This window comes from Bos grunniens, chromosome 5 (genome assembly GCF_055505025.1).
Source record: "Bos grunniens cultivar Pamir isolate PY7600 chromosome 5, Bosgru_T2T1.0, whole genome shotgun sequence".
Taxonomy (NCBI): domain Eukaryota; kingdom Metazoa; phylum Chordata; class Mammalia; order Artiodactyla; family Bovidae; genus Bos; species Bos grunniens.
The window spans coordinates 118,354,211-118,379,274 of NC_141169.1; the positions used below are offsets into that span (position 1 = coordinate 118,354,211).

The 25,064-nt window shown below is 58.3% G+C and overlaps 1 protein-coding gene and 1 long non-coding RNA gene across 10 annotated transcripts in view; both read left to right on the forward strand.

The window, feature by feature from the left end:
• The first annotated feature begins 1,535 nt into the window (after positions 1-1,535).
• LOC147373275 (uncharacterized) lies at positions 1,536-7,526 on the forward strand. The gene is made up of 2 exons (XR_015164931.1): positions 1,536-2,239; positions 6,797-7,526. It is a non-coding gene; the product is annotated as an uncharacterized LOC147373275 (long non-coding RNA).
• A 7,487-nt stretch (positions 7,527-15,013) lies between these two features.
• Positions 15,014-25,064, forward strand: part of TBC1D22A (TBC1 domain family member 22A) — a 262,637-nt gene continuing 252,586 nt past the window's right edge. For 8 of the 9 annotated variants that reach the window (XR_015164928.1, XR_015164929.1, XR_015164930.1 and 5 more), the window contains exon 1: positions 15,014-15,252. Coding sequence is in view for 5 of the 9 variants with exons in the window: in XM_086404306.1 (XP_086260432.1) it covers positions 15,191-15,252 (62 nt within the window). In the remaining 4 variants the exon portion in view is untranslated. Of the gene's footprint in view, positions 15,253-16,461; positions 23,718-25,064 lie in introns of all 9 variants that reach the window. The other variant, XM_086404307.1, reaches the window with a different exon arrangement.

Sequence of the window (25,064 nt, forward strand, 5' to 3'; positions counted from 1 at the left end):
GGGGAAAATGCTCTGGGACTAGATAGAGGTGAGAGTTGCCCAACGCTGTGAATGTCCTAAATGTCACTGAATTGTACACTAGTTTTTTTTTTTGGCCATGTTGTGTGGCACATGGCATCTTAGTTCTCTGACCCGGGGTTGAACCTTTCCCCCTCCTTTAGGAGTGTGAACCACTGGACTGCCAGGGAAGTCCCCGAATCGTATACTTTTAAGTGGTTAAAATGGTGAATGTTACGCTGTGCATGCTTCACAAAATTAGAGCTGATTCCTCCTACAGCTGTCCATACAGGCGAGTAGGGTGTCCCCAGGGCGGCAGCAGAGGTAGAGACAGGTGGATTCAGGTCAAGGTTGTCAAAAGACAGAAAGGACAGACACGGTGATTGCTGGGATGCAGGGGCGGAGACAGAGAGCGGAGGATCTGGGCTGACTGCACCCTGTGTCTGGGTGGCCGGGCGCCTGTCCCGTGGGTGGGGAGACACAGGAGGAGCAGTCTGGACATGGCGACCCCTGTGGGGCTTTGGCAGGCGGCGGTGTGCATGGGTCCGGGCTGGAGGTCACGTCCAGACTCCTCGTGAACAGATGGGAGTGGGTCCTGCCTGAGCAAGAGTGGGGGCCAGGAGTAGGACTGGGGACAATCCTAGGGTACCCCGACTGCAGCCCGCATTGCAGCAGGCGCCTCTTCCCCTCTCAGAAGGCTCCCTGCTGGGTGAGGACTTGTGTGGTCACCGAGCACATTTGAGGGGGGCTTTGGAGAGGAGCCCCTGAAGGAAACTGAGATGGCCTGACCAGAGGTGGGAGAGGAGGGGACTCCGCAAAGGGTGGACTGGCCTCATGGAGCCCCAGCGCCACCTGCTTGCTCTGACATTTGCACACACGTGTCTCCAGGGTGATGAGAGTGAAGTGGCTGGGAGCTCAGATCCGCCACTCTGCCCCGGAGGAGCTAGGAAGCCTGGGTGGGTTTCTGCACCTTGGCACTGATGCTGGGCGGGTCACTGAGGGACATTCTCCGCCGTGGGGCCGCCCTGTGCACTGTAGCACGTTCAGCATCTCTGGCGTCTACCCGCCCGAGCCCAGGAGCCCCCCGGGTGTGACAATCAAGGATGTCCAGACATTGCTGAATGTCACCTCCGTAGAGAGCGCTGCCTTAGACAAAGCACTCCTCTCGGGGCTTTGGTTTCCTCCTCTGCAGCCCTAACGCCCACCTCCTGGGATGCAGTGAAGTTCAGACAATTTCATAACCAGAGCAGGTGGAGCATCGTAAGGACTCCAGGTTGGTAAGATAGTAAGAGGAGGTGCGGAGTGTCAGGCCCAGCACGGGCACCCAGCAGATGTCACTTCGAGGCGGGCTGGTGAGGCCCTGGGTTTGTGAGCCCGGCTTCAGGGCAGGCGATGAGGAGCCCAAGGTGGCCCTGGGAGACACCTTCAGGAACCTCTTCTGAACGTCGTCACTGCTGATGCCTGTGCCCTGGGCCGTCACACACTCGGGAGGCCCCAGCCTGGCTCCGCAGCAAGCTGGAGGTCGGGGGTGGGAGCGGAGTGCCTGCCCTGGCTCTGCTGTGAGCGGCTGGCCCTGGTTGTGAGCTGTGAGGCTAAGAGGAGTGGGCTTCATGGCTTCCAGGGGCCCCCTGCCTGTCTCCACTCTGAGCAGTCCACCCCCAGGTCAGCCAGGAACTCGCCCCATGGAGCAGGCCCCCAGAATCCTCTGTTCCTGGGGACCCCCCCGCCCCCCAGCTGGCCTGCGACGCCCTGGTTTTGGCCCTTGAAGCCCCACGTCCGGGCGAATCTCTCCTTTCTGGGCGGGCGGCCACCTGGGCAGCCCCAGTCCAGGGACGTGCAGCCGGGCCCCAGGCCACCGAGCTCGCCAGCTGGGATCCCCGCAGGCAGCCCGGTCGGGTCACCTCATTAGGGCTGGAGCAGAAATAGAACCGCAGGGCCAATTAGCAGCTGCTCGTGCACCGGGGCCAGCAAATCCACGGCCGCCTCCCCGAGGACAGACGCTGCAGGGTCACGGAAAATTCCACACGCAGTCTTCCTCCCTGGAGGGCGGGGCCGCAAGGACGCCCGTCCCTGGGAACGCTCAGGCTTCACCCGTTGCCTGTCCACGGGCTGGGGTGGGGGAGAGCCTTTCGGGGCAGGGGAGGTGGGCCCCCAAAGACCCTGCTTCCATCAGCCGGCGGCGGAGTGGGGGGATTTTGACGTTCGTTCCGCACTCTCCGGCTGAGTCCGCTGGGGGGATGAGGTGAGTCCTGCCTCGCCCTGTCCTGTCCAGAGTCTGGGATCCGGGCTCTGCACACGCTCTGCACCTGGGCCCTGGGGGCCCCTGCTCGCCGCCCTGCCCTAGAGGCTGGCTGAGAAGCAGATGCCTGGACGGGGCCTTGCACACAGCTGGCACTGGGTCACTGCTGCCGGGAGCCAGTTCCTGCCTTTCCGACTGTCGGAACTCCAACCTCGTGGGGACCCATGGCAGTTGGTGTGGGCAGACACCCCTGGCTAGCGGCTGAGGACCTGCTGTGCTCCAAGCTGCTCTGCTGGCCAGCCAGGGGACCCAGGGCCATTGCCATGTGGCTCCAGCCCCCCACCCCGTCCCTGTCCATCCTCCCCCGCTGCTCCTCCTGAGTGGAGGAGGGGCAGCAGAGAGAGCTCGAGTGGGGCCGTCAGAGATGCTGGGGCGGAGTCCAGCTCAGACTGAGGCGTGGCGCTGGTTTCTGGGCCCCCAGTCGCCCATCCACAAAGTGGGGGCGCAGAGTGAGGACTCTGAGGCGCCCCCACCCCCGGCTCTGACAGTCCATGGCTCCCAGGAGCGTTCCTGGCCCCGGGCGCCGGGCCCATCATCTGCCATCATCTCTGCCCTCTGTGCTCCGTGCCCTCCCTGAGCGGGGTGCATGGGGAAGCGTGGAGTCCAGGTGCACAGAGCTGGTTTTGTCTCCGGCTCGCACTTTTGCAGAAAATCCACCCCTTCACTACCCTCTTCCTCTTCCAACAAGGAAACAGGCTGAAGCGGGTACTACCACGCGTCACAGCGCGAATTCGGATCCACAGGAAGACGTGTAAACGAGGGCCCTTTCCAGGGGGCCCCTCTCCCACGGCGGGGAGTGGCCTGCAAGTCTGGGCTAGCTGAGTTCCGCCCCCATCACAACTGCCGCCCCACCCCCCACCAAGCCCCACCCAGCAGGCGGGGCAGTAATTCCCGGAGAGCCTGGCCTGCTCAGGGACAGTCAGTCTGGTTGCAGTTGAGAAGCGAGGGCCTCAGGGTTGTGTAAGCTGACTTCTCTGGTGTTCATAGAGCACCTCCTAAGTGCTAGAGCCCACCTCCCCCAGGTCCCCAAATTGATGAGAATCCCTGATGTTGGGGGATGCTTGTGTCTCATTAAGGCAATTTCTCAGGTGTTGCTTCCTTTGATCTGTTCAGGAACCTGTGCGGGCGTCCGGCCCATTTTACAGATGGGGAAGGGGAGGCCCAGGGAGGGACAGGGGCTTGGCCAGGTGGTACAGGCTTGGCCGCACATGGAGACTCGGGAGCGCCCAGGAGATGAGGGGAGAGCGGCGAGGGGAGCTCTGGGCACCTGCTGGGAGCTGGGTCCCTCGGTCCCTTCCAGGGCCCAGGGCCAGGGCTGGGGAGGCGGGCGCCGCCTCCATGGGTGGTTAACGTGAGGAAGCTCGGATTCCTCAGTTGGGGGAAGCACGCCTCTCTCGCAGCTTCTGAACGCTTGGATTCCTCCTCCGTTCTGTGGGTGCAGTGACTCAGACCCGTCGGGGCTCCCACAGGCCACGGGCTGGACGCCTAGCTGGGGGACTCTGGGTGTGGCTGAGGCGGGCAGCCATGGAGGAGCGTCTGGGGTCAGTGGCTGACAGCGTTGACTGAGGAAATGAGGAAGCAGGGGAGTGGGCCGGGCAGGGGAGGGCTGCACCCCGCCAGGCTCCACGGTGCTGGCCTTGGCTGAAAGCCCAGAGCAGTGAGGCTGGGAGGCTGGGAACCAGTACCCAGCAGGACGCCTCCTCCCGCTGCTCCCAGCCCTCCTTCACTCCACCCCCATTCCACCCCCCGCGCCTTCCCCCTCTTCCCTCCGGCTCCTTCCCCCTTCCTTTGATCTTGAGAAGAACCCAGGGAGACATGCAGGGTGGTGATTATGACCCCATTTTACAGATGGGGAAGGTGAGGCCAGAGAGGGCTGGGACTTGCTCAGGCATCCCCCTGTCCCACCAGCACGTCCTGCCCCAGTGGAGAAGCTTCTCCTAGACTCAACTGATAATGATAAACTCTGCGGCCTGACCAGGGAGCAAGAGCTCTGCCTTCGAGCAGATCCGGCCACGGCCAAGATCCACCAGCCGAGCTGGGGTGAGGGTCCAGAAAGAGATGACAGGCTTCCAAGCCTTACGCAGCCCACCCGGAACGGGGGTCCTACCAGAAAGCCTTCAAGATCCCTCAGCCAGAGTGACGCGGGAGGAACGGGAGCTGGTGTGCAGAGACACCCGCCTCACGGACTCACAAATTCGAGCCCAGGGGGCACAGAGGAGCCTCTGCAGGCAGCACCTGGGGTCTCTGGGAGCTGCCAGGCCCACCAGTTGAGAGGGCGCCTGGCCTCGCGGACTCTGGCCAGAGTCCCCTCTCTGTCTGCCTTCGCAGGCCTGGGCTCCTGCCCTGTTGGCCACCCGCCCCCTGCACACGGCCTGATGTTCAAGGCCAGGGCAGGAGTGTGTGCAGTCTTGGGCTCAGGGGCGCAGAGCAGGCCGCTGGACTTGGGGGTGCCTGGAGGGCTTTGGCCAGGGCAGCGTCCCACTTCAAACACAGGGTGCGTTCCTGCCCACCAGGCCGCACCCCAAGCAGCCTCCGGGGCTTGTTGATTCCGCCTGCCTCATGCCCCGCCTGCCCGGTGGCCCGAATCTTGGCTTCACTCTGCGCCATCTAGAGATGGCTGGAAGGTGCTGCAGGGAGGAGCTGGGCCTCCAGCCGAGGCTCCGTGCTTCTGGGGTGGGGGAAGCATGTGTGGGCTGGGGGCCCTGGTGGGGCGGGGAGGGGTGTGGAAATAAGGAGAGAGGGGAAGGCCCCAGCCCGCTCCGCTCGAGGAGGTGCCCCAGGATTCCTGCACCGAGGCTGCCTGGGCTGGCCCCAGGGCTCCTCTCCTCCAGCCAAGGTCCAGTCTGCCTTGGGCCATGCGGTGAAGGAGGGGCTGAAGTGGGCAGAAGGCCCTTGGAGGGTGCCCTCGGGTCACTTCACAGCAGCCGTGCCCTGGGGCTGCCTTCAGATCCATCACTGCGGAGTCCCCTGCCCCAGAAGGGCTGGTCCCCGCCCCCTGCGATGTCCCGGTGGGAGCTGGCTGGGCAGCCCCTGTCCTCTGGTCGTCCAGAAAGCGGGCAGATGACGAGGAACGGCCGGTGCAGACCCCACAACACATCCCTGGGCCTCGGGACTTGTTGCTCTAATTGCAGAACTGGGCGGTTAAAGACCTGATCCTGGGATTTTAATTTTGTTCCCGGCGTCTGGATGGAAGGGACCAAATGACACGCCCAGGGGTGTCCTGCTCCCCGCACGGGAGTGTCTCCTGTCTGTCCTGGCAGGTCTCCTGTCCTTCTGTCTCCCCGCCCCCACGTATCTGGTCAGATCGAAGTTTCCAGGATGTAAAGTTCATCCCAACCTTAGAGCCTGGAGGCAAACATATCAGCCCACCGGCCTCCCCCAGCTTCCACCTTCTCTGGGCTCCTTCAGGAGGAGCACTGCACAGGCTGTTGGCCTTTGCAAACAGCATCTAGGAAAAACTCCACAGCCATCAAGTCAAGCAGCAAATGTTCTTGCAAGAGCAAGGCTGGGCTCAGACACTGCTCAGGGAACGGCGTCCATACCAAGACTTTTCAGGGAGATAGTGAGGAACCCTGGGTGTGAAAGAAAGCTGAGCACCAAAGAGTCGATGTTTTTGAACTGTGGTGTTGGAGAAGACTCCTGAGAGTCCCTTGGACTGCAAGGAGATCCAACCAGTCCTTCCTAAAGGAAATCAGTCCTGGGTGTTCATTGGAAGGACTGATGCTGAAGCTGCAACTCCAATATTTTGGCCACCTGATGTGAAGAACAGACTCATTGGAAAAGACCCTGATGCTGGGAAAGATTGAAGGTGGGAGGAGAAGGGGACGACAGAGTATGAGATGGTTGGATGGCATCACCGACTCAATGGATATGAATTTGGGTAAACTCCAGGAATTGGTGATGGACAGGGAGGCCTGGCATGCTGCAGCCTATGGGGTGTCAAAGAATCGGACATCACTGAGCGACTGAACTGAACCCGGTGTGAGCTGGAGCACTGCCGTTGGCCAGAGAGGACACAGCAGGCAGGAGGCAGACGAGGCATTTTGCAGATACCTGTTTTTGGCTAGAAAACATTATGTAGAAATAAAGAGCAGTTTATAGCAGGGGTCTTCCTACTTCATTTTCCCTATCAGTTTATAAAAAAAAAAGAACAGAAATCCCAGTACGTGCATGCTGATTTATAAACATCTATGCATGGACCTCTATTAGTTCACATGCCAGGGCTTCCCAGGTGGCGCCACTGGTAAAGAGCCCATCTGCCAATGCAGGAAACATAAGACATGTGGGTTCAATCCCTGGATCAGGAAGATCCCCTGGAGGAGGAAATGGCAACCCACTCCTGTATCCTTGCCTGGAAAAGCCTATGGACACAGGGGCCTGGTGGGCTCCAGTCCAGGAGGCTACAAAGAGTCGGACATGACTGAGCACACACACGATGTGTGATGCACGGACCTTTATGCTAAATATTAGTAAGATTCAATCTGCTTTTTTTTTTTTCAGCTACAAGAGAAACGGACAGGGAAGTTTGGCTCTCTCCGCCCCCACACCCACTGCGTCACTGTGGCTGCGGCTCCCGGGACTAAGTCCGACACGTCCCAGGCTCTGAGACCGTCCAGGACAGCGTCACGCTCTCCTCTGAGCCGGGCGGTCGCTGTTCCTGGGGCCGCTGCTGCAGGCGTGGCGGACGCCCGTGCAGCGCCGGGGGAGAGCAGGGGCTCTGTGACCTCCGGACCCAGGGTGTTGAAAGCTGTCGTCGCTGTTTTTCTGTCTTTTGACCTCCCGGCCCACCCTCCGCACAGCAGAGAAGACGGCCCCCAACCTTTCTGAGCTCTCACAGCTTCTGCCATGAGAAAGAGGCCCGTGATCTGCTCCCATCTCAGAGCTGTCCTGGGGAAGGGATACATCAACCCAGGTCCGGTCAGATGCCCACTGCTGCCCCGCAGGGCTATGGTCAGGGAGCAGGGGCTTAAGAGGACAGGGCAAGCCAGAGAGACACTTGTGTGTGGGGACAAGGGGCCCCAGGAGCAGGGGGTGCTGGGCGGTGTCTGGGGGCCTTCTCCACTGCCAGAGGGCCATTTCTAAGTCACATATCAGCTCATGTCACTCTCTTTCCTAAAGTCCACTGGTAATTCCTGCTCTTTAACAGCCAAGGCCCCCGTGATCTTAGCCTTCTTACTTTGTTTACATCAATAAATGTTCTCACCTTCTTTTATGAATGGAAAAAAAGAAAGACAAACTCTCAGAACTAACAAGAGATTATCTCATGGGGTGGAGGGGACTGCATCCGAGGCAAAAATATCCAAATCCCACTTACATAAAACACACGGACACCCAGCAAGGCGAGGGAAAGACTCCTACGAGACCCCATAAAACTTCCCTGAAGCTCATAAAAGGTATGGCTAGAACCAGGTAGGTGGAGAAGGAGATGGCACCCCACTCCAGTACTCTTACCTGGAAAATCCCATGGACAGAGGAGCCTGGTAGGCTGCAGTCCATGGGGTCTCGAAGAGTTGGACACGACTGAGCGACTTCACTTTCACTTTCACGCATTGGAGAAGGAAATGGCAACCCACTCCAGTGTTCTTGCCTGGAGAATCCCAGGGATGGGGGAGCCTGGTGGGCTGCTGTCTATGGGGTCGCACAGAGTTGGACACGACTGAAGCGACTTAGCAGCAGCAGCAGCAGAACCATGTAGGAGGGAGTTTTCTTGGCGTAAAGTTGGGTGAGAAATTCACGGAAAGGCGAACCTCTCTGAAAGATATTTCTGAGTCTCTTAAAATACAGAATATTTCCAAACAAACAACTCTTTGTCGTCCCTCTACTCAGGGCAACCCTGGTAGCATTTTGGGGGCCTTCCTGCAGTGGATGTCATGCGGTCACCGACCCCACCCATGCCCCGCTCTGTAATGGTCATGGAGTTTGGCGGGGGCTGACCACAAGCCTTGCTCCAGGGATGGGCCCTGACTGGCCTAAGCAGAGTGAGGCCACCCGCCTTTACAATGCGCTTGCTTACAGGAGAGCAGGCACCCAAGTCTCAACTGGGCGGGGCAGAGCTCTCACTTCCCTGGCTGTGAACAAGGGTGCCTGTAGCCGTGCCAGCTGCTGGCAGCCAAGTTGTGACGATGAGGGAAGTCAGCCTGAGACCCAAGGCTGCCCACAGAGTGGGGACAGGATCCAGACCACCGCAGAGAAACGGATCTGCAGCCTGGATTGCATGGTGTCAAAAGCCTTTCAATCCTCTTTAGCATTTCCATCAGCTGAATTATGTTTTCTTCATCTGGAAGCACCCTAGCTGACTCAGTGACCTAGAATTTTCCTTCTGGGTCTACACACTAAACTTCTCCCAACAGATGTTGTAACCTGCCTCTTACACTTAACAATAAATTGTCAACCTTGTTAAAAAAAGAGATGAAGATAGATTTTTAAAGGTTGCAGGGTCACACTGGTTGTCTCATAATTCATTTGACCCGTTTCATTTGGAGCGGGGCATTTAGATCGTTTCCAGCTTTTCACCGTTTTCGATAATTAACAGAGAGCCTGTATAAGTCTTCACTCGTTTGTCCAGCTATCCCCTTTGGATAAATCCCCAGGAGAGCAGCCAGAGCATCACAGCCTGTGCGTCATCACTGGGCTTTCCCTTCATCTTATCAAACTGTACTTCACTGGCGGGACACCTATGCACACTCCACCAACAGCTCTTCCTGACACGGCTACCGACATTGTTCTCGTCCATCTTTGGTGGCCTGTTGATTAGCGGTATTTATTTTTTTATTTAAAAACTTGCTGAAAAGCCCTGTTTTCATTTGTTCGCTTAGCATTTGTATTCCCTCTTTGAATATGTCCTTTGCTGTATATATTGAAAACATACTTAATTATAAAATCAGACTGTCTCCTCCTGGGGTCTTTGACTTCCTCATTTATAAGATGTAGCACCGTGTCAGCACGTTTTAACACCGTGTCAGACATGGCATACGTTTTGTCCAATTAAAAAATACTGTTAAACAGTGGAGCATATTTAGGTTGTCAGATCGGTTTTCGTCAGATGGCCCCTGCCAGAGGTGGGCTGGTGGACGGGAGGTGTTGAGGTTCCTCCTCGCCCTGGCCAGCTACCTAGGGTCACACGCACTGAACAGGCTGGTGTGGCATTTCCAGGTCTCAGGACTGGTTTGGGGGAGGCAGCTGATCCACGCGGGCCAGCAGAGGAGCACGGTGACCCCGTGGCGGGAGGCGCACAGCTGCCCCACGAAGCGGCTCACCTGTCGCAGGGGCGGCGACCGTTTATCCTTCACGGTGCTTGGTTACAATTTTGTTAAATGAAAGGGAATTGGTTAGTGGTTTGTTGTTTAGTTTCTCAGTCGTGTGTGACTCTTTGCAACCCCACAGACTGTAGCCCGCCAGGCCCCTCTGTCCATGGGGTTTTCCAGGCAAGAATACTGGAGTGGGTTGCCGTTTCCTCCTCCAGGGGATCTTTCTGACCCAGGGATTGAATTCATGTCTCCTGTGGTTACCTCATCTCAATTTTGGGGAACAGTTTAAGTTTTGCTTTTAATTCTCAGATGAGTAAGCAACAAGTGACCCGGGTCACATTAGCCTTGCCCATCTGGGAAAATCAGCTAAATTAAGCTTTGCGTGTGTGACTAAGCTGGTTTTGTCTGCTCAGGGCATCTTCAAGTCTGGTCTTTGTGTGTGATCTGCACGCATCTCCCACGTGTGGGTCTCCGAGTGTTTGATGCATCCATGGGAGACCCTGCGCAGCCTTTCACTGGCCCAGGGATCCCACTTCACAGCCAAGAAGAGGGTGGAAGTGAGCCCATGGCCACCAGACCCCTGGTCCTACAACATATTCCCACCACCCAGGGGCTGTGTCCTGATGGAGAACGAAGCCCTGGGTGCCGGCCTTCGGAGTGTGGTGTCCGCTCTTCGTGGGAGCTCTGACCTGTGAAATGGCCTGGATTCCAGAGTGGGAACGCTTCCAGAGAAAGACACAGGCAGAGTCTCACTGCAATTCCAGCTGTGTCTGCTGCCCGCTCACTCTGGGCATGTTGTGCCAGAAACGAGCAGGCAAGGAAAGGGGTCTCCCCCAGACCACTGGGGGAGGGAGGGATGCTCCCATGTGTCGGGGGCAGCGAGGACGCGTTTGGCACCTACAGGGACCACTGGGGTGTCTCTCTGCCTTTAACGGCAGGTGGGCAAATGGAGTAGCCGTGGCCTGAGAGGGCGCCCTCAGCCACCAGTGGCTCTGAATGAAGCCTGCAGGGTGAGAGCTGGTCACGCCAACAGGTGGTTGACCTAGATCAGCAGAGGTGCTTCTGGGGGAGAGTGAAGTCTACAGCAGGGAACTTGGAGGGACAGGACGAGTGGCTGCCGTGGCTCGAGGATCGAGTCAACCTTCCTCTTGGAAGCTTTTCCAGAAAAGGGACAAACTGGAATCCTGGAGACTTCTTCCTAAATGGTGAACTTCCGTGAGGCTAGCAGATCTGAGCGGTGCAAAGGGTGAGCTTTGGGTGCAAAGGGTGAGCTTTGTGTGCCAAGAGCATCACAGCGCCCAGATTCCCCGAGGACCCGGGCTCTCCCTCTCCTCGGTCAGGGGCAGCGTTGGGTGCTGATGGCCGGGAGCTAAGACCCTCCTTGGGAACGGCCCTCGGCAGAAGGCATTTGGGGACAGCCCCCTCTCAGCAAGGCTCCACCTGCTCCTCTCAATTCAGACATCTCCGGGGGCCTTCCTTTGGGGTTGGCCCGCGGCACCACTGCAGCCCCTCCCAGTTCAGCTTCTCCCCGACAAGCCACCTGCATGCAAATACGTCTCACCACCTGCTTGCTGGGGAACCCAACCTGCGTCACACATTTAGCTACGCCCCAACCCCCACCCGTTGTGCATTACGCAGCTTCCTCTGGCTTCAGCAACGATGCTCCCTCGGCCTGGAATCTACCAGGCTCCTTGCATTTTGTCCCGTCGCACCTACTCAACCTGAGACAGCGGCCACAGCTCTGTCAGTGGCCCCGACTCCTCAGGCCTCAGTGAGTGCCGTTCCTTCACTGCTGTGTTCTTTACACTTGCCTTCTCCAAGAAAGTGTCTGAGGTGGCTCAGTGCGTGACAGAGTGAGATGTCTGTCGTTGCATTTTTATGCTCTGTGAGAAACTTACACATGCAAAAAGTCGTAAAGAATAAAACAAGCAACCGAACACAGTCCACCTGCCTTAAGAAACGAAGCATAAAACGAGGCGGCTGTACGTCAGCTGGGCTGCACTGCGTGCTCAGTCGTGTCTGACTCTTTGTGACCCCACGGACTGTAGCCGCCAGGCTCCTCTGTCCATAGGATTCTCCAGGGAAGAACACTGGAGTGGGTTGTCACTTCCTCCTCCAGGGGATCTTCCCAACCCAGGGATCAAACCCACGTTTCTTCTGTCTCCAGCAATGCAGGTGGGATCTTTACCACTAGTGCCACCTAGGAAGCCCTAGTGAAGTGAGAAGTCGCTCAGTCATTTCTGACCGTTTGTGACCCATGTATGGTGCTAGGCCAGAATACTGGAGTGGGTAGCCTTTCCCTTCTCCAGGGGATCTTCCCTGCCCAAGGATCAAACCCAGATCTCACACATTGCAGGCAGATTCTTTATCAGCTGAGCCACAAGGGAAGCCCATAAAACAAGGAAGCCTCTATAAATTCCTCAATGATCAAAGTCCCCACCAACACCTACAGGCGACTACACTTTTAGCATGGTTTTACTTGCAGGAAAAGAAAAAAAGGCAATTAAATGGTATCATACCACATGCATTTTCAACTTTTCTTCACTCAACATTGCTTGTGAGATCCATTTATGTTGATATAAGTAATTTTTCATTTTTACTATCACGGAGCATTCTTTGGATGACTGTGTGTGATTGATCATTTTCCCAGCAGCAACGTGGTAATGAACAGGCCTGCCTTTGAACACAGGTGAGTCGCTCCAGGGTACACACCTGGCTTGCAGGATATGTCCACCTGCAACTCCTACACATTGGCGAATGGCTGTCAGAATTATCAAATGAATCTGTGCTCCCACCAGCAGTGAATCAGTGCATTCTGATTTATGTGCTGCTCATAAACCCACATGCTCATTGATTTTGGCAGTGACAGATTTTTAAATACTTCGCCATCTGTTAAGTGTGAAATTCTATGTCCCTGGCTTTAACTTTGTTTGCCTAAACCTCAGAGAGAGGAGGCGTCTTATGTTTGCTGCTGAGACGAACAAAGGCTCACTCATTCACTCTGCGCTTGTCTGGCTGTCCTGGGTGCTGCCTGCATGGGTCCCCTTCCTTGCCTCCGCCTTCCCCATCTGGCCTTCTTCCAGATACTCCTCGTACATCCATCGCTACCACGGCCCCTGTCTGAACCCATTTCTGGAGATCACCTCTATTCTGACTTCGCTTTTCAATTATGCTGCTCTTGATGCTGATCTATGTCTGACCACCAGTCCTGGGACTTCACCCTGGCCCATCCTCCCCTGGGTAACCCCATCTCCTCATGTGGAGATGAGCAGGTCCTCTCACCAGCTGCTTGGCTGAGGCCTCAGATCTCAACCTCAAACCCAACGCCTCGTAAAGCAACCACAAACCTGGCTTGCCCTGCGTCCGTTGGCGGCCCTAGTAACAGTAATGCTTTGCTCAGACGGTCCTGAAGCCTTCAAGGCAACCTGTTTCTCCCTGTACCTTCCTCTCCTAACACACAGCAGACAGGGAAGCATGAGGGAAGTTACGAGGAGTGACCAAACCCAGAATGTCCTAGTTACATCCAACCAGGTGCTGGCTGGTTTCCCTTTTTAAACGCCAGCATCTTAGTTCTGCTGCCACCCCGATCATTGATTTGTGCAGTAAGCTACACTGAGTTGGAGAAAATCCTGTCGATAGGGGGTCCTGACAAGGAGCTGAGCTCTGAGAAAGATCTCTGGGTAGGCTCTGGGGCTGGAAGAGATCCCTGGGGCCTTCCTGAGCCCTGCTAGGCGAGGGTCCCAGGAGGCTTTGTCTAGGAAGGGGTCCCTCCGCATCTGCAAGGCTTTATCAGGAGCTCTCCGGAGATTCTCAGAGGCCATGCATGCACAGGATGGGGCGGGGGGAGTTCCCAAGGCTCTGCAACAGAGGGGCTCTGAGGGTCTATGGACGTTATCAGCAGGGGCTCCCCAAGGACTCACTGCCACTGCCTCAGGGAGATGCTATGGCTGTGACAGGAGGGGATCCCTGGAGAGTTCGCATGGTTGTCACCCTTTAACAAACGTTTAGAGAGCTTACTGCTTCGCTCTACCAGAAGAAGACGGGCAGGAACTTACAAGCTCTGTGTGAAGGGACACAGACTCAACACGCACCCAGGAAACTTGCAGGGTGGGGACGAGGGCAGTGGGAAGCCTTGCTACTGCAAGACAGGATAGGAGACTCGGGTGTCACAAGGGATCTGAGAGGGCCATTCTGCTCTGCGGGCCAGGGTGGCCTTTCTGCTCTGCGGGCCAGGGTGGCCTTTCCTGAGGCACTGGTTGCCATATGATCGAGATAATACACACATAGTACCTAACAGTGCCCTCTGCACAAGTACTAAATCAAGGTTACTTATCAGTAAGCGAGGAAAATGTGAATCAGAACATCATCGAGAACTGGCAGAGGTCTGCCAAAGGGGTCCTCAAAGCCATGCCACAGCTGCAATCGGAAATACCAGTCCCTGACCTCTCAGGCTAGGTCTACAGGCCGATAGAGATAACAATGCCATCCATATGGGTGATTTCAAATGCTCTGTTAGCCACGTTTAAAAACAAAAAAAAAGGAAAAAGGAATGTGAAAATTTCAGCAATACATTTTACTGAATCCGACACACACACAAAAATATTACTTCAACGTGTAACCAACATAGACATTAATATCTCCATTGCTTCCTTTGTACTAAGCCCTGAATATTCATTGGAAGGGCTGATGCTGAAGCTGCAACTCCAATCCTTTGGCCACCTGATGCAAAGAACTGACTCGTTTGAAAAGACCCTGATGCTGGGAAAGATTGAAGGCGGGAGGAGAAGGGGACGACAGAGGATGAGATGGTTGGATGGCATCACCGACTCGATGACGTGAGTTTGAGCAGGCTCTGGGAGCTGGTGATGGACAGGGAGGCCTGGCGTGGTGCGGTCCATGGGGTCGCGAAGATGGACGCGACTGGACTGAACCAAGTCTCTGAAACTCCGAGAATATTTCACCTGCCCGTTGTCAGGGCTGAGGTGGGGGCATCTTCCTGCTTCAGGGGCAGCTCTTACGCGGGAAGCCTGGCCCAACCCCCGCCCCTCCTCGGCCATCCTGCCCCCGGCCCAGCGCCTCCAGCCCCCCAGCCCCTCACTCGCCCCGGCCCCACCCCCGCCCCACCCCCACCGACCCTCACAAAGCCCCTCGCCACGCTCTCGCCCAGCTGCCCTGCCTACAAGAGTTTGTCAGCCACCGGGTGTTTACCGGTCCCCCTCAAGGGTGCGCGACAGTCACACCCTCGACCACCCCCCGCGGACGGGTGCCTTCGGTCCCCACGTTGCCCCGCTGTCTGGTGAGGACCATCGCTCGGCGAGCCTCTCAGGAGAACCCGGGGCCTCTAGACATCGCGACTAACAAGCAGCCTAACTCCAGAGTCTCCAAGGCACCGCCCCCCGGAGGCGCCTTGTAGTGACGTCGGGCGCTCGCGTCATGCGTCACGCTCTCCGGGGACGGGGGCGGGACTTCCGGGCGTGCGGAAGCACAACTTCCGGAGGGAGGCGGAAGAGCCTCTCGGCTGTACATTTTCGGGGAATCCCAGGGATCGCTGAGGGGGGCGCCAAACGGGGTACAGGAAGGGGCCGCCGCGGAGGGCTGGCCGCCCTCGGGGTGTCGGGGCCGTGGGTCTGAGCGATGAGGAGGGGCCATGGCCAGCGACGGGGCCAGGAAGCAGTTCTGGAAGCGTGGCAGCAGCAAGGTCCCGGGCAGGTGGGTGTGACGGGGCCCCGGGTCGGGGTCAGGGGTCAGAGGTCAGGGGGCGCGTCGGCTCCCCCGGGGCTGCGGGAGGAATCGGGGGTGTGGAGAGGCGATCGGGGTTCCGGGGGGACTGCCCAGGGTGTCCGGTGGCGCGGACTGTGGGGTCTGGGAGGTGGCCGTGGCTGCACGTAGGAGCGAGGCCAGAGGGGAGGGTGTTTGTCCTGAGACCGCCAGGGTGTTTTCTGCGGAGACTCTTCGGCCGCCGGGGCTGCACGTAGGAGCCCCCTCTCCTGGAGCCGCGAGGAGTCGGTGGAGCGCGGAAAGTGGCCGGGTGGCTGTCCCCGCGGGGCGGGTGAGCTTCTGCAGGGGGCGTGGTGGCCTGGACCCACTCGACTGGCCTTCCAGTCTCCTGTGGGTTTGGCTGCTTTTGCCCTGGGCTAGGAAGAGTACTTTGAGGCTCCCTGTGAATTTCCACCATCCCAACTTCCTGGCCTCAAAACCCAACTCCTGTCTTGAGTCAACAGCAGGAAGAAAATTTAAAAAACATTTTTTTTTTTTTTTGAAATAAGTGCCAGCAGTGACCTGGGTGCCCCTTGGAAGCTGTACTGCTCCAAAGTCCTCCTGTAATTGATGTGTGGCCCTGCCCAGCCAGGGCCCCAAGGAAACAGGGAGACACCACTCGGAAAATACTTAGGAAGAAATCAACTGCTGGTGAACGTAGATTAGAGAGAAACAAGCTACAGGATTTCTAAACACGGTCCTGTTTGCAAACTAAAACTGTCAGATACTGAAGATGAAGAATTGTGGTCTTAACTCCAAGTAGAATCATGCATGAGCACTGTTTATTTTTAAGGCTGCATAGTAAGCACTATTGTTTGAGTGATAGAATTATAAACTTTGAAATTCACTGTGCCCAATCAGAAAGGCTTAATTTTCAGAGTGGTCTGGCAGTTAGCAGGAGCTGAGTTACTGTATGCCCACAACAGCAATTTTTGGACAGGGGTCACTAAAGTTGGCCAAAGACCCTGTTTTACTGTATAGGATGGTCCTTGAAGAACAGTCAGAGGTATCATCACAGCCCATGTCAGGGTCCAAGATGATGTGAAAGTTCTGAAATGTCAGAGAGGAGGCGGGTGTAGCGGTGACAGGAACAGACGCTCTAGAGCGCTGACTCCAGGGCAAAGGAGCCGCTGGCAGAACAGTTTTGTGTGTTGTTTTTAGGTCCTGAGATTTTGGTACCTCCTCAGTCTAAATGGATTCTGATTCTTCACCACCCCCTGAGGCAAGAGAGTAGTGGAGCTTCTGTGTTAGTTCTAATGGTGAATAAACCTTTGGATCCATAACTGTGTCTCTTGGGTATTTGTCCTTATCTTGGGTTCAAGGGGAGTTCCCTGGTGGCTCAGACGGTAAAGCATCTGCCTACAGTGTGGGAGACCTGGGTTCGATCCCTGGGTTGGGAAAATCCTCTGGAGAAGGAAGTGGCAACCTACTCCAGTACTCTTGCCTGGAAAATCCCATGGATGGAGGAGCCTGGTAAGCTACAGTCCATGGGGTCACAAAGAGTCGGACACGACTGAGCAGCTTCAGTTTACTTACTTTTTTTTTTTACTTTACTTTGGGTTCAATAGGGTCCCTCCCAAAATTCAGGTCTTTGGAACCTGTGAGTCTGACTTTATGTGGAAACAAGGTATTTGCAGGTGGAATTGAGTTAAAATGAGAAATGAGGCCATTCTGGATTAGGGAGAGTGCGAGTCCAGTGACTGGTGTCCTTAGGGGAAGAGGGAAATTTGCACCCAGAGAGACAGATGTAGGGAGGATGGCACGGACAGCGGAGGCAGATTGAAGTGATGCCTTTACTGACCAGGGAAGCTGCGGATTCCTGGCAGCCAGTAGACGCTGGAAGAGGTAGGGTGGGATCCTTTCCCAGAGCCTTGGGGGAGGCCGGGGCCCTGCCGGGACCACGACTTTGGCCTTCTGGCGCCCAGCCCTGGGGCAGGACGTCCCTGGGGCCCAGCCAGTGGGTCTGGGGTGCCTGGCTGTGGCAGCCATGGGAGCTTGCTGCTGTCCTCAGGTTTCTTCTGTGAAATCCTGCATCGCCAGAGACCGCCCGGCCTGTTCTGGGGTTTTGAGTCTGTGCTGTGCAGAGGCACTGTAGAGAGCAGCTCCCTGAGATCCTTCCAGACTCAGAGTGGGATCTGTGACCCGCCGTGGCGGGCACCGCGGAGGCCGGCCCATGAGGGAAGGCCTGCATGGCCGCCGAGGGCCCCTTGCCTCCTGCGGCCTCACCTCTGGCGGCGGCGGGAGGAGCTGCGGAGGTGTGCCCGTTCCCCGTCGGCAGGTGGCCTTCCCTTGGGGCTTGCTGGCCGCGCACCTGCTTCAGCTGCACAAGCGCTGCGCGGTCAGATCCCCGCCGATTCCAGCCGCTGCGTCAGCTCTTGTGAGGGGGCCTGTAATTAGCATTTTTTTTCAGTGTGGGCCCCAACCAGAGCAACCCGAAGGTGGAAGAATACACCCACCACAAAATACAGAGCGGTTAAAGGCTCTTTGTATGGCACAGCCCTTTACAATGAACAGTTCCTTGACAGTAGTGGCTGATGTTCATCTTGCAGTCAGCGTTTGCCAGGCCCTCTTCCTACCACCCTGCACACGTTTGTCTCCCTGGTGGTTTATTTCATTTTTAAAAGTCTTTGTTGAATTTGTTACAATATTGCTCCTGTTTTATGTTTTTTGGCCAAGAGGCATGTGGGGTCTTAGTTCCCCGACCAGGGATCGAGCTTGCATCCCCTGTGCTGGAAGGTGGACCGCCCGGGGAGTCCCTCGCTGGTGTTTTAGAATTTATAAAAGGCCCTCTGTCCTCCAAGCACACTCTGGGCCTCGCTGAGGTAGGCGTGGTGGTTTTCCCAGAAATGCGGTGCAGAGAAGCCTCGGTGTTTTTTGCAGGACGCGCAAGGCCCTCTATGACCCGAGCCCGCTTGACTCATCAGCCGCGTCTCCCGCCCCTCCCTGCTCTGAGCTTTGCCCTCAGTGGAGCTGAGGGCCTTGTGGGTTCCTTGCTGTACCTGCTGTGTGATGCCTCTCAGTTTCGTGCCTTTGTAGCTGACCAGAATGTTCTTTTCCTCCCTTCCCTCTCCTTTGCCTGGCTTTCTCTAAGGATTTTAAACAACTCACTTCCAGTGCGCCTCCCGGTGAGGCCTGATTCTGGACTGAAGTACCCCCCTGTGCGTCACACTCAGTGGTGTTGGAAGTGCTTGGTTTCTCCACCACCAGTGGGCTCCGCGCGTTTAGGGAGTGTTCCGTACTCATCCCTGCATTGTTACTGCAAAATCCATTAAGCGGTGGTTGATGCGAACTGTTTCCTAGATGAGCCTGGAGAGAACCTGTGATTTGGCCGAGGTCTTACGCCGCGTACGCGGTCTTGCTGGGAGATGCCCCTCTTCTGTGCAGGCTCTGGGCCTTAGGTTGTGTGTTTGGCTGGTGGTTCCTTAGAAACTTCTCTTCTGGATGAAGGATGGGAAGACGGCTGACTCGGGGCTGGGCGGTCCGGGTGTCAGCCGCCTCTCTGACCTGCGCCTTGGCCCTGTTGCTCTGGGCCGTCCGTGTCCTCCTCTGTGACCTAGGACCTGTGCTCGACCGTAGTGCCTGTGACCTCCAGGAGGATATTTGCTTGGCCGAGCCCCGATCTCTTAGATGAGGAGGAGAGGGGCCTCTTGGACCCATTCTGAGAGCCTGATAACTTACTGATTCAGCAAATATTTATTTAACCCATATTAACGTGCGAGTCACGGTTCCAGGTACTAGAGATGCATCCGTGAATAAAATAGAGCAGAACCTGTGCGCTCACAGCGGAGTGGGGGAGGCGGGGAGTGACGCCTTAAGGAGCACGTTAACTGTCGGGCGATGGCTGGAGTCCAGACAGAGGGAAGAGGGACAGACGGTTGGGGGGCAGGGAGGTCTCAGGACCATACGAGGGCCGGGCGAGCCCTCCTAGAGCAGGTGACATCTGAGCAAGGTGTGCAGCAGGTGCGGGAACAGGCCCGGGGGGCGGCCAGGAGACAGTGTTCCCGGCAGAGGGTGAGCACGTGCAGAGACCCTGGTTTGGGGGCAACGCTCCTGGATGTCTGAGGGGGAAGCGCGGGGGTGTGTGACCATTGCCGAGGGCGGGGCTCGGGGGGACAGTCATGGGGCATGAGGTGTGGAGGCGGGGCTCGTGGTTGTGGCAAGGACGGGGGCTCTCGGTTTCTCCTTCTGAGCAAGCGGCCTTCGGAGGACTCTGCCCGAGGCGTGGCCTGGCCTCCGTGCCCTGTTGTGGGTGGACTGGGGGCTGAGAGGCCAGGCCGACAGCAGGGACCAGTTAGGAGGGGCGGGGTCGCCGCTTCTGCTGTTGGCCTTGGCGTTCTTGCCACACTAATGTTAAATGCCATGACAAGGCCGTCGCACGCAGGTGTGAGAACACACGCCGCCCTTCGGCGTGGCCCCCTCGCGTGCCACATGGCGTGCGCTCTGCTGACTGTGCAGGGCAACGTCTGTCAGTGGGGGGTTGGTGCTCAGGGTCCCCACTGCGGGTGGAAAGGCCGTGGTGCTCTGGTGGGGCCGGGCCAGAAGACGGTTCAGCGTCCTGGTTCTGGCGGCCGTCAGCTTTCAGTGCTCAGAGCCACGAGGGGGCCCTGAGTGAACGGGCCAGCCGGCTTGACTGTCACCCCACTGGCCACCGCAGTTGCAGGGAGGAGTGTTGAGTGGGTAACTCATTCAGAAAGCACGGGGAGCATCTTCCACGTGCCAGGGACCACGCTGAGCAGAGGGACGTGGGCCGCAGGGCCGCTGAACACCAGATGCACAGTCTGCAGGTTGCCCGGCCGCAGCCTGGTGATGGGTGCAGGGCAGCGGGCACTGCACCCACAGGATGCCACGTCCCCCAGAGGAGGTCTTGTCTAAGCAGGGACCCAGGGCTGCAGGGGCCAGCCTGCCACCTGGAGGTGCGGGTCAGGGTCAGAGCATTCCTATAGGGAGACTCGGCGGAGGAAGTGAGGAGCGGTGAGAGGGGCCTGGGGAGGACTTGTGTCCTGGTCCCCGTCACTGAGTGGTGAGGTCACATCGTCCTCCCGAGAGCAGGCTCAGGGCCTAGGCTGTGACGGGCCTCGCAGGGGTCCCTGATGGACGGGGTGCTGGGGGGTTGGGGTGACCCCCAGGGTTCTGGCCTGAGTGGGGGGCATGTGGTTTGCAGAATGATCCCCCCCCCGCCCCACCAAAATGTCCATGTTCTCTCCAGAGCTTGTAAAGCGTCGGTTCTGTGGCAGAGGGGAATCAGGGTCGTAGGTGGAATTTCGGTCGCTTGTCAGCTGCCCTTGAGATGGAGAAGCTGTCCTGGAGCATCTGGGGGACCCACTGTAGTCTGAGCAGTTATTAAAGGCGTCGGAGATGGGGCACGTGGCTCCGTCTCATCTGCGGTTACTGGTTTTGAGGATGCAGGAGGGGGCCCCGAGGCAGGGCTCGTGGGGGCCTCTAGGAACCGGGGTCCGCCTCTGCCCTCGACCAGCAGGAAGATGAGGGCCTTGGTCCTGCACCCGCTTGAAACTGAGTTCTACTGACAAGCTGGGTGAGCGGGAGATGGGTCTCCCAGGGTCCCCTCCAGAATGACTTTAGTCCTGGGGGACCTGTGCCGGCCTCCGACCTCTGGAGCTTTGGGATGACGGGTGTGTGTTGTAAGGCGGCAAGTTTGTGGTCATTTGTTCCCGCAGCCGCAGGAAAGCCCCGTGGGGGCGGTCAGGGAGATGTGCTGGGGAGGCTGGGCGGGCTGGGCCCTTGCTGGTAACCTCTGCAAAGCGTCTTCAGTCCTCAGGGCCTGGGACTGAGCTGGGAGGGGTCTTCTGTGTCCTCTGGGGTCCAGGAGCCACCGGGAGGCCCTGCCTGTCTCCTCAGGGGTTCTGAGCTGCTGTCCCCCAGCCCCCCGGCCTGTGTTTTTATAAACCGGGGTGGTTTTCTTGCTGTGCTTTCAGAGTGGCTGTTCGGATCGTCTGTTCCTGTTTTCCTGTCATGGGGAGCCTGGGAGTCTGTGCTCTGGCAGCGACCTTGTGTTTCAGGGGAGTGGATTTCTCTGGCCCGCCCCAACCCACCCCCTCCCCCACCTGAGTGGAGGTGGTCTTGCTCTGATGAGGGCCGTGGACACAAGTGAGGGTGGGCTTCTGCTAAATATACGGTTTCCCAGTGGTCACGTTTTATGTTATTAAATGCCTTTTATTTTGTCTGGAGACATTTTGAAAAAGTTAAAGTGAAAATTCCCCCCCACCCCCTGCACTTACATTTCTGTCTAATGTAGGAAATCTGGACCCTTTTGGGTTAATTTTTAGACGAGGACAAAAGTGACTTAAAAATAAATCTCTGATGATTTTGGACTTGTTCTTTGTTTTTTAAACTTTTTAAAAACAAGAGCTGGAGGAACTATTTCTCTCCTCCGAGCGTCATGAAGGCGCGCGGAGGTCGTGGGTGGAGATAAACAGGCCAGGCACCCGGCCCGCAGCTCCCCACATCTCACTTCTCTGCCCCCGTCAGGGCGGCCCCGCCTGGCTGAGAGCAGCTCAGATGAGGAGGGCTCGGTGACCTGGCTGGGAGTGACGCCCGCCCTCACCGTGCCCTCTGCAGCCGCTCCGTCTTTCCTTCCCCCGGGCTTGCCCGCTCCTCCGTTGAACACAGGCCGCGTGAGGACTGGCCCGTGGGCCCTCTGGGTGCAGTGGGGTCCCAGCCTTGGAGAGGCTGGCTCCACAGGGGATGCTCGGCCGGAGGAGTGCCCGGGACCGAGTGCCTGGCCCTCCCTCGGGAGGAGTCGGGGTTAGTGGCTGTGAACCGCATCCCCAGGCAGGAGTTGGTTCCGCGCCCCAGGGGGCGGTGGAGCCTTGGACGGAGTGCTGCCTCCCTGCAGTGCGCGCTGAGCGCCTCCTCTGCCGGGCTGTAGTCCTCAGGGCAGCGGGATGCTGTGCGGTCTGTGATGGCCTGGCCCCAGGCTGGGGTCGGGACCTGGTCTCTTGCCTGCTGACTTCCTTTCTCCAGGGGTGAGGGGGCAGCTTCTAGGCCCCACCCCTACATACCCCCCCACCTGCCCCCCGCCGACCACAGAAGGGAGGCAGAGGATCAGGAGGCCCCGAGGGACGGGCAGCCTGGGCTTTTCCATTCCGGGGCCGCACTACAGGGAACTTCGGTGCTGAGTGCCCTTCCTCCTGTTCCCTCTCTCTGATGCTGGTTCCTCTTTGGGGGGGTTCAGCCCAAGCTCTGCAGGTGAGAGGGTGCATGGAGCTGTTGGTGAGCTTAGTTTAGAACAGTCATGGGTCCTCTTGCCAGAGTCACGAGAACTCAGGGCTGAGGCTCCCGTGATCACTGGTGTGGCCAGGCATGGGGCCCCGGGGCAGCCCCTCCGGGCTCCAGCTGGCTTGGGACTCAGGCCTGTCGGCCCAGGGCAGGCCCTTTCCGGCCATGCTGCCCCTTGCGTTCCTGGGCTCCTGACTGCATTAGTGCCCTGATCTCCGTGGCCCGTCCCCGGGCATCCCTCCGCCCCGGGTCTGCAGCTCACTGGCCGGCAGAGGAAGGCGGTGGCCCTGCGCTGCTCTGCGCCCTCGAGCTTGACTGTGCTGTGGGGTCAGACCGGTCCGCTCCGCGCTCCTCAGATGCGCCCGTGGCCGTCCGCCTTCCCCCTGCTCCCTCACACTCCTCGCGGCGGGTTTGCCACGAGCCTTCTTCCCGTGAACACTTCTGCTAGCCTTGGAGACACAGTGTGGGCAGCACAGGGACAGAAGAGGCCCTGGGCGTGTGGGTGAGGGGGTGGCGAGCAGGCCGGGGTGGGCCGGCCCCCGGCATGGGGAGCCCTAGTGTCCCCTGAGGGCAGCACACCAGCCCGGCAGACGGGAGGCGTGGGGGAGCCGCTTGACTGCCCTGGAGGCCGGGGCGGCGCTCCCTGGTGGGGACAGCGGCCTGGGGTGGGCATAGACATGGGGGGCGGGTTTGGAGGTCCCGGTGGACCTGGAGACCCACCTAACGTGGTGGGCTTCCAGGAGGCGGCAAGGGTGGTTTCTGGGTCGGTGTTCTTGGAGAGGACGTCTGGGAAGGAGTGGGTGTGGTGCACTAGACCCCGCAGGAGGGTTCCAGGGGGAGCCAGGAGGCCGCTGGTTGGCAGAAGTTGCACAGGCAGGACGAGCCTCATGCGTTTTACCCGTGTGCCTGCAGAGGGTGATGTCCTGGCGGAGGACGGGACACCATGGACTGGGTGTGAGGCCTGGAGGTGGGGGCTGATTTTTGTGGCAGACCCTTTAAAGTGAGGTGGCGCGTGTGTGCTCGAGAGCCGGAGGCGGTTCAGCCTGGAGGCAGCTGTGTGCGTGTTCACGGGAGACACGTGTGCTTCCCCACGTGCTGGGAAGAAGGCCGGTGGAGCGCGGGGCTTTGGGGAGCACAGAGGAGTCGGGATCGTCCTCTGGGCCGGACGGATGACCGGAGAGGTGAGAGGGCACAGCGCAAGCCTGGAGCAAAGTCAGGAGGAGTGGGGAGGAGGGAGGTGGTGACGGCCGCCTGCTGTGCTGGCCTCTCCCCTGTTGATTTCAGAAGGCTTCCCCTCCCTGCCCCCGTTCGTCCGTCTTTTCTGGGTGCTGCGTGGCGTGTGGGGGTCGAGCCCTGCGTCGGGAGCTCCGAGTCATGCCCACTGACCACCAGGGACGCCCCAGTGTGTGTTTTGATTTCTTATTTGGAATTTTGGCTGCAGTGGGTCTTCTCTGCTGCTCACACGTTCTCTCGTGGCGGGTGGGGGCTGCGCTCACTGCAGTGAGTGTGCTCCTCGTGGCGGTGGCGTCTCTTGTTGGGGAGCACGGGCTCTGGGCAGGTGGGCTTCAGTCGAGCAGGTCCTGGGCTCAGAGCACAGGCTCAGTGGTTGGGGTGCCCGGGCTTAGTTGCCCCGTGGCCTGTGGGGTCTTCCTGGACCAGAGATCGAACCCACATCTCCCGCGTTGGCAGGCAGATTCTTTACCGCTGGGCCACCAGGGGAGCCCCTCCTTGCTTTTTATTGAGACGTAGTCAGCATATTGGTTTCTGGTGTCTTTATTGAGACGTAATCGGCATGTTGGTTTCTGGTGTTTTTATTGAGATGTAATCAGCATGTTGGTTTCTGGTGTGCAGCGTGAGGGTTCCGTGTGCGTGCAGATCACGGAACGACCCGTGAGTTGGTTAACATTCATCACCACGCAGTTACAGACTTGTTTCTTGTGACGAGAACGAGGGGGATTTACCCTCAGCGGCTTCCAGGTCTGCAGTCGAGTCCTCCCGGTGCCAGCCCACGCTGCGTGCCCTGGCCTGGCGGGTCCTGTCCTGTGGACCCCTGCACCCCTGCGCGCCCCGCCCCGCCCCTGGGCCACACTGTGGAGGCGGTGCTCTGTGAGTCCATCCCGCTGCCGTGTTCTTTCAACTGAAGCACAGTCGGTTTCCAGTATTGTGTTTCACTGGTTTTTCACGGGGAAAAAACTTCTTTACCATCAGCATAAAGGGAGGGACGAGTTTATTGTCAGAACCCTCATTTCTAAGACGTATTAGAGCCATCTGTGAAGTGGCTGGCTCAGTAACTTCTCATCTCTGTCGGCTCCCGGGGCCCCAAGGAGTGTGACAGGAGACGAATCCAGTCCCTTTGGCGGGGAGCTGGTGGCCGGGCGGGGACAGGAGGCGGCTGAGAGCTTGTGGGACTGGGCGGGTGGCACCGTTGCGTGGCGGGCGTGGGTGCTGACGGTGGGACAGCCCGGATCCCCTCCGGTGTGGGTCCTGGGGGGCCACGTGGGCCTGCACGCGACTCTGGGCGGAGGGGC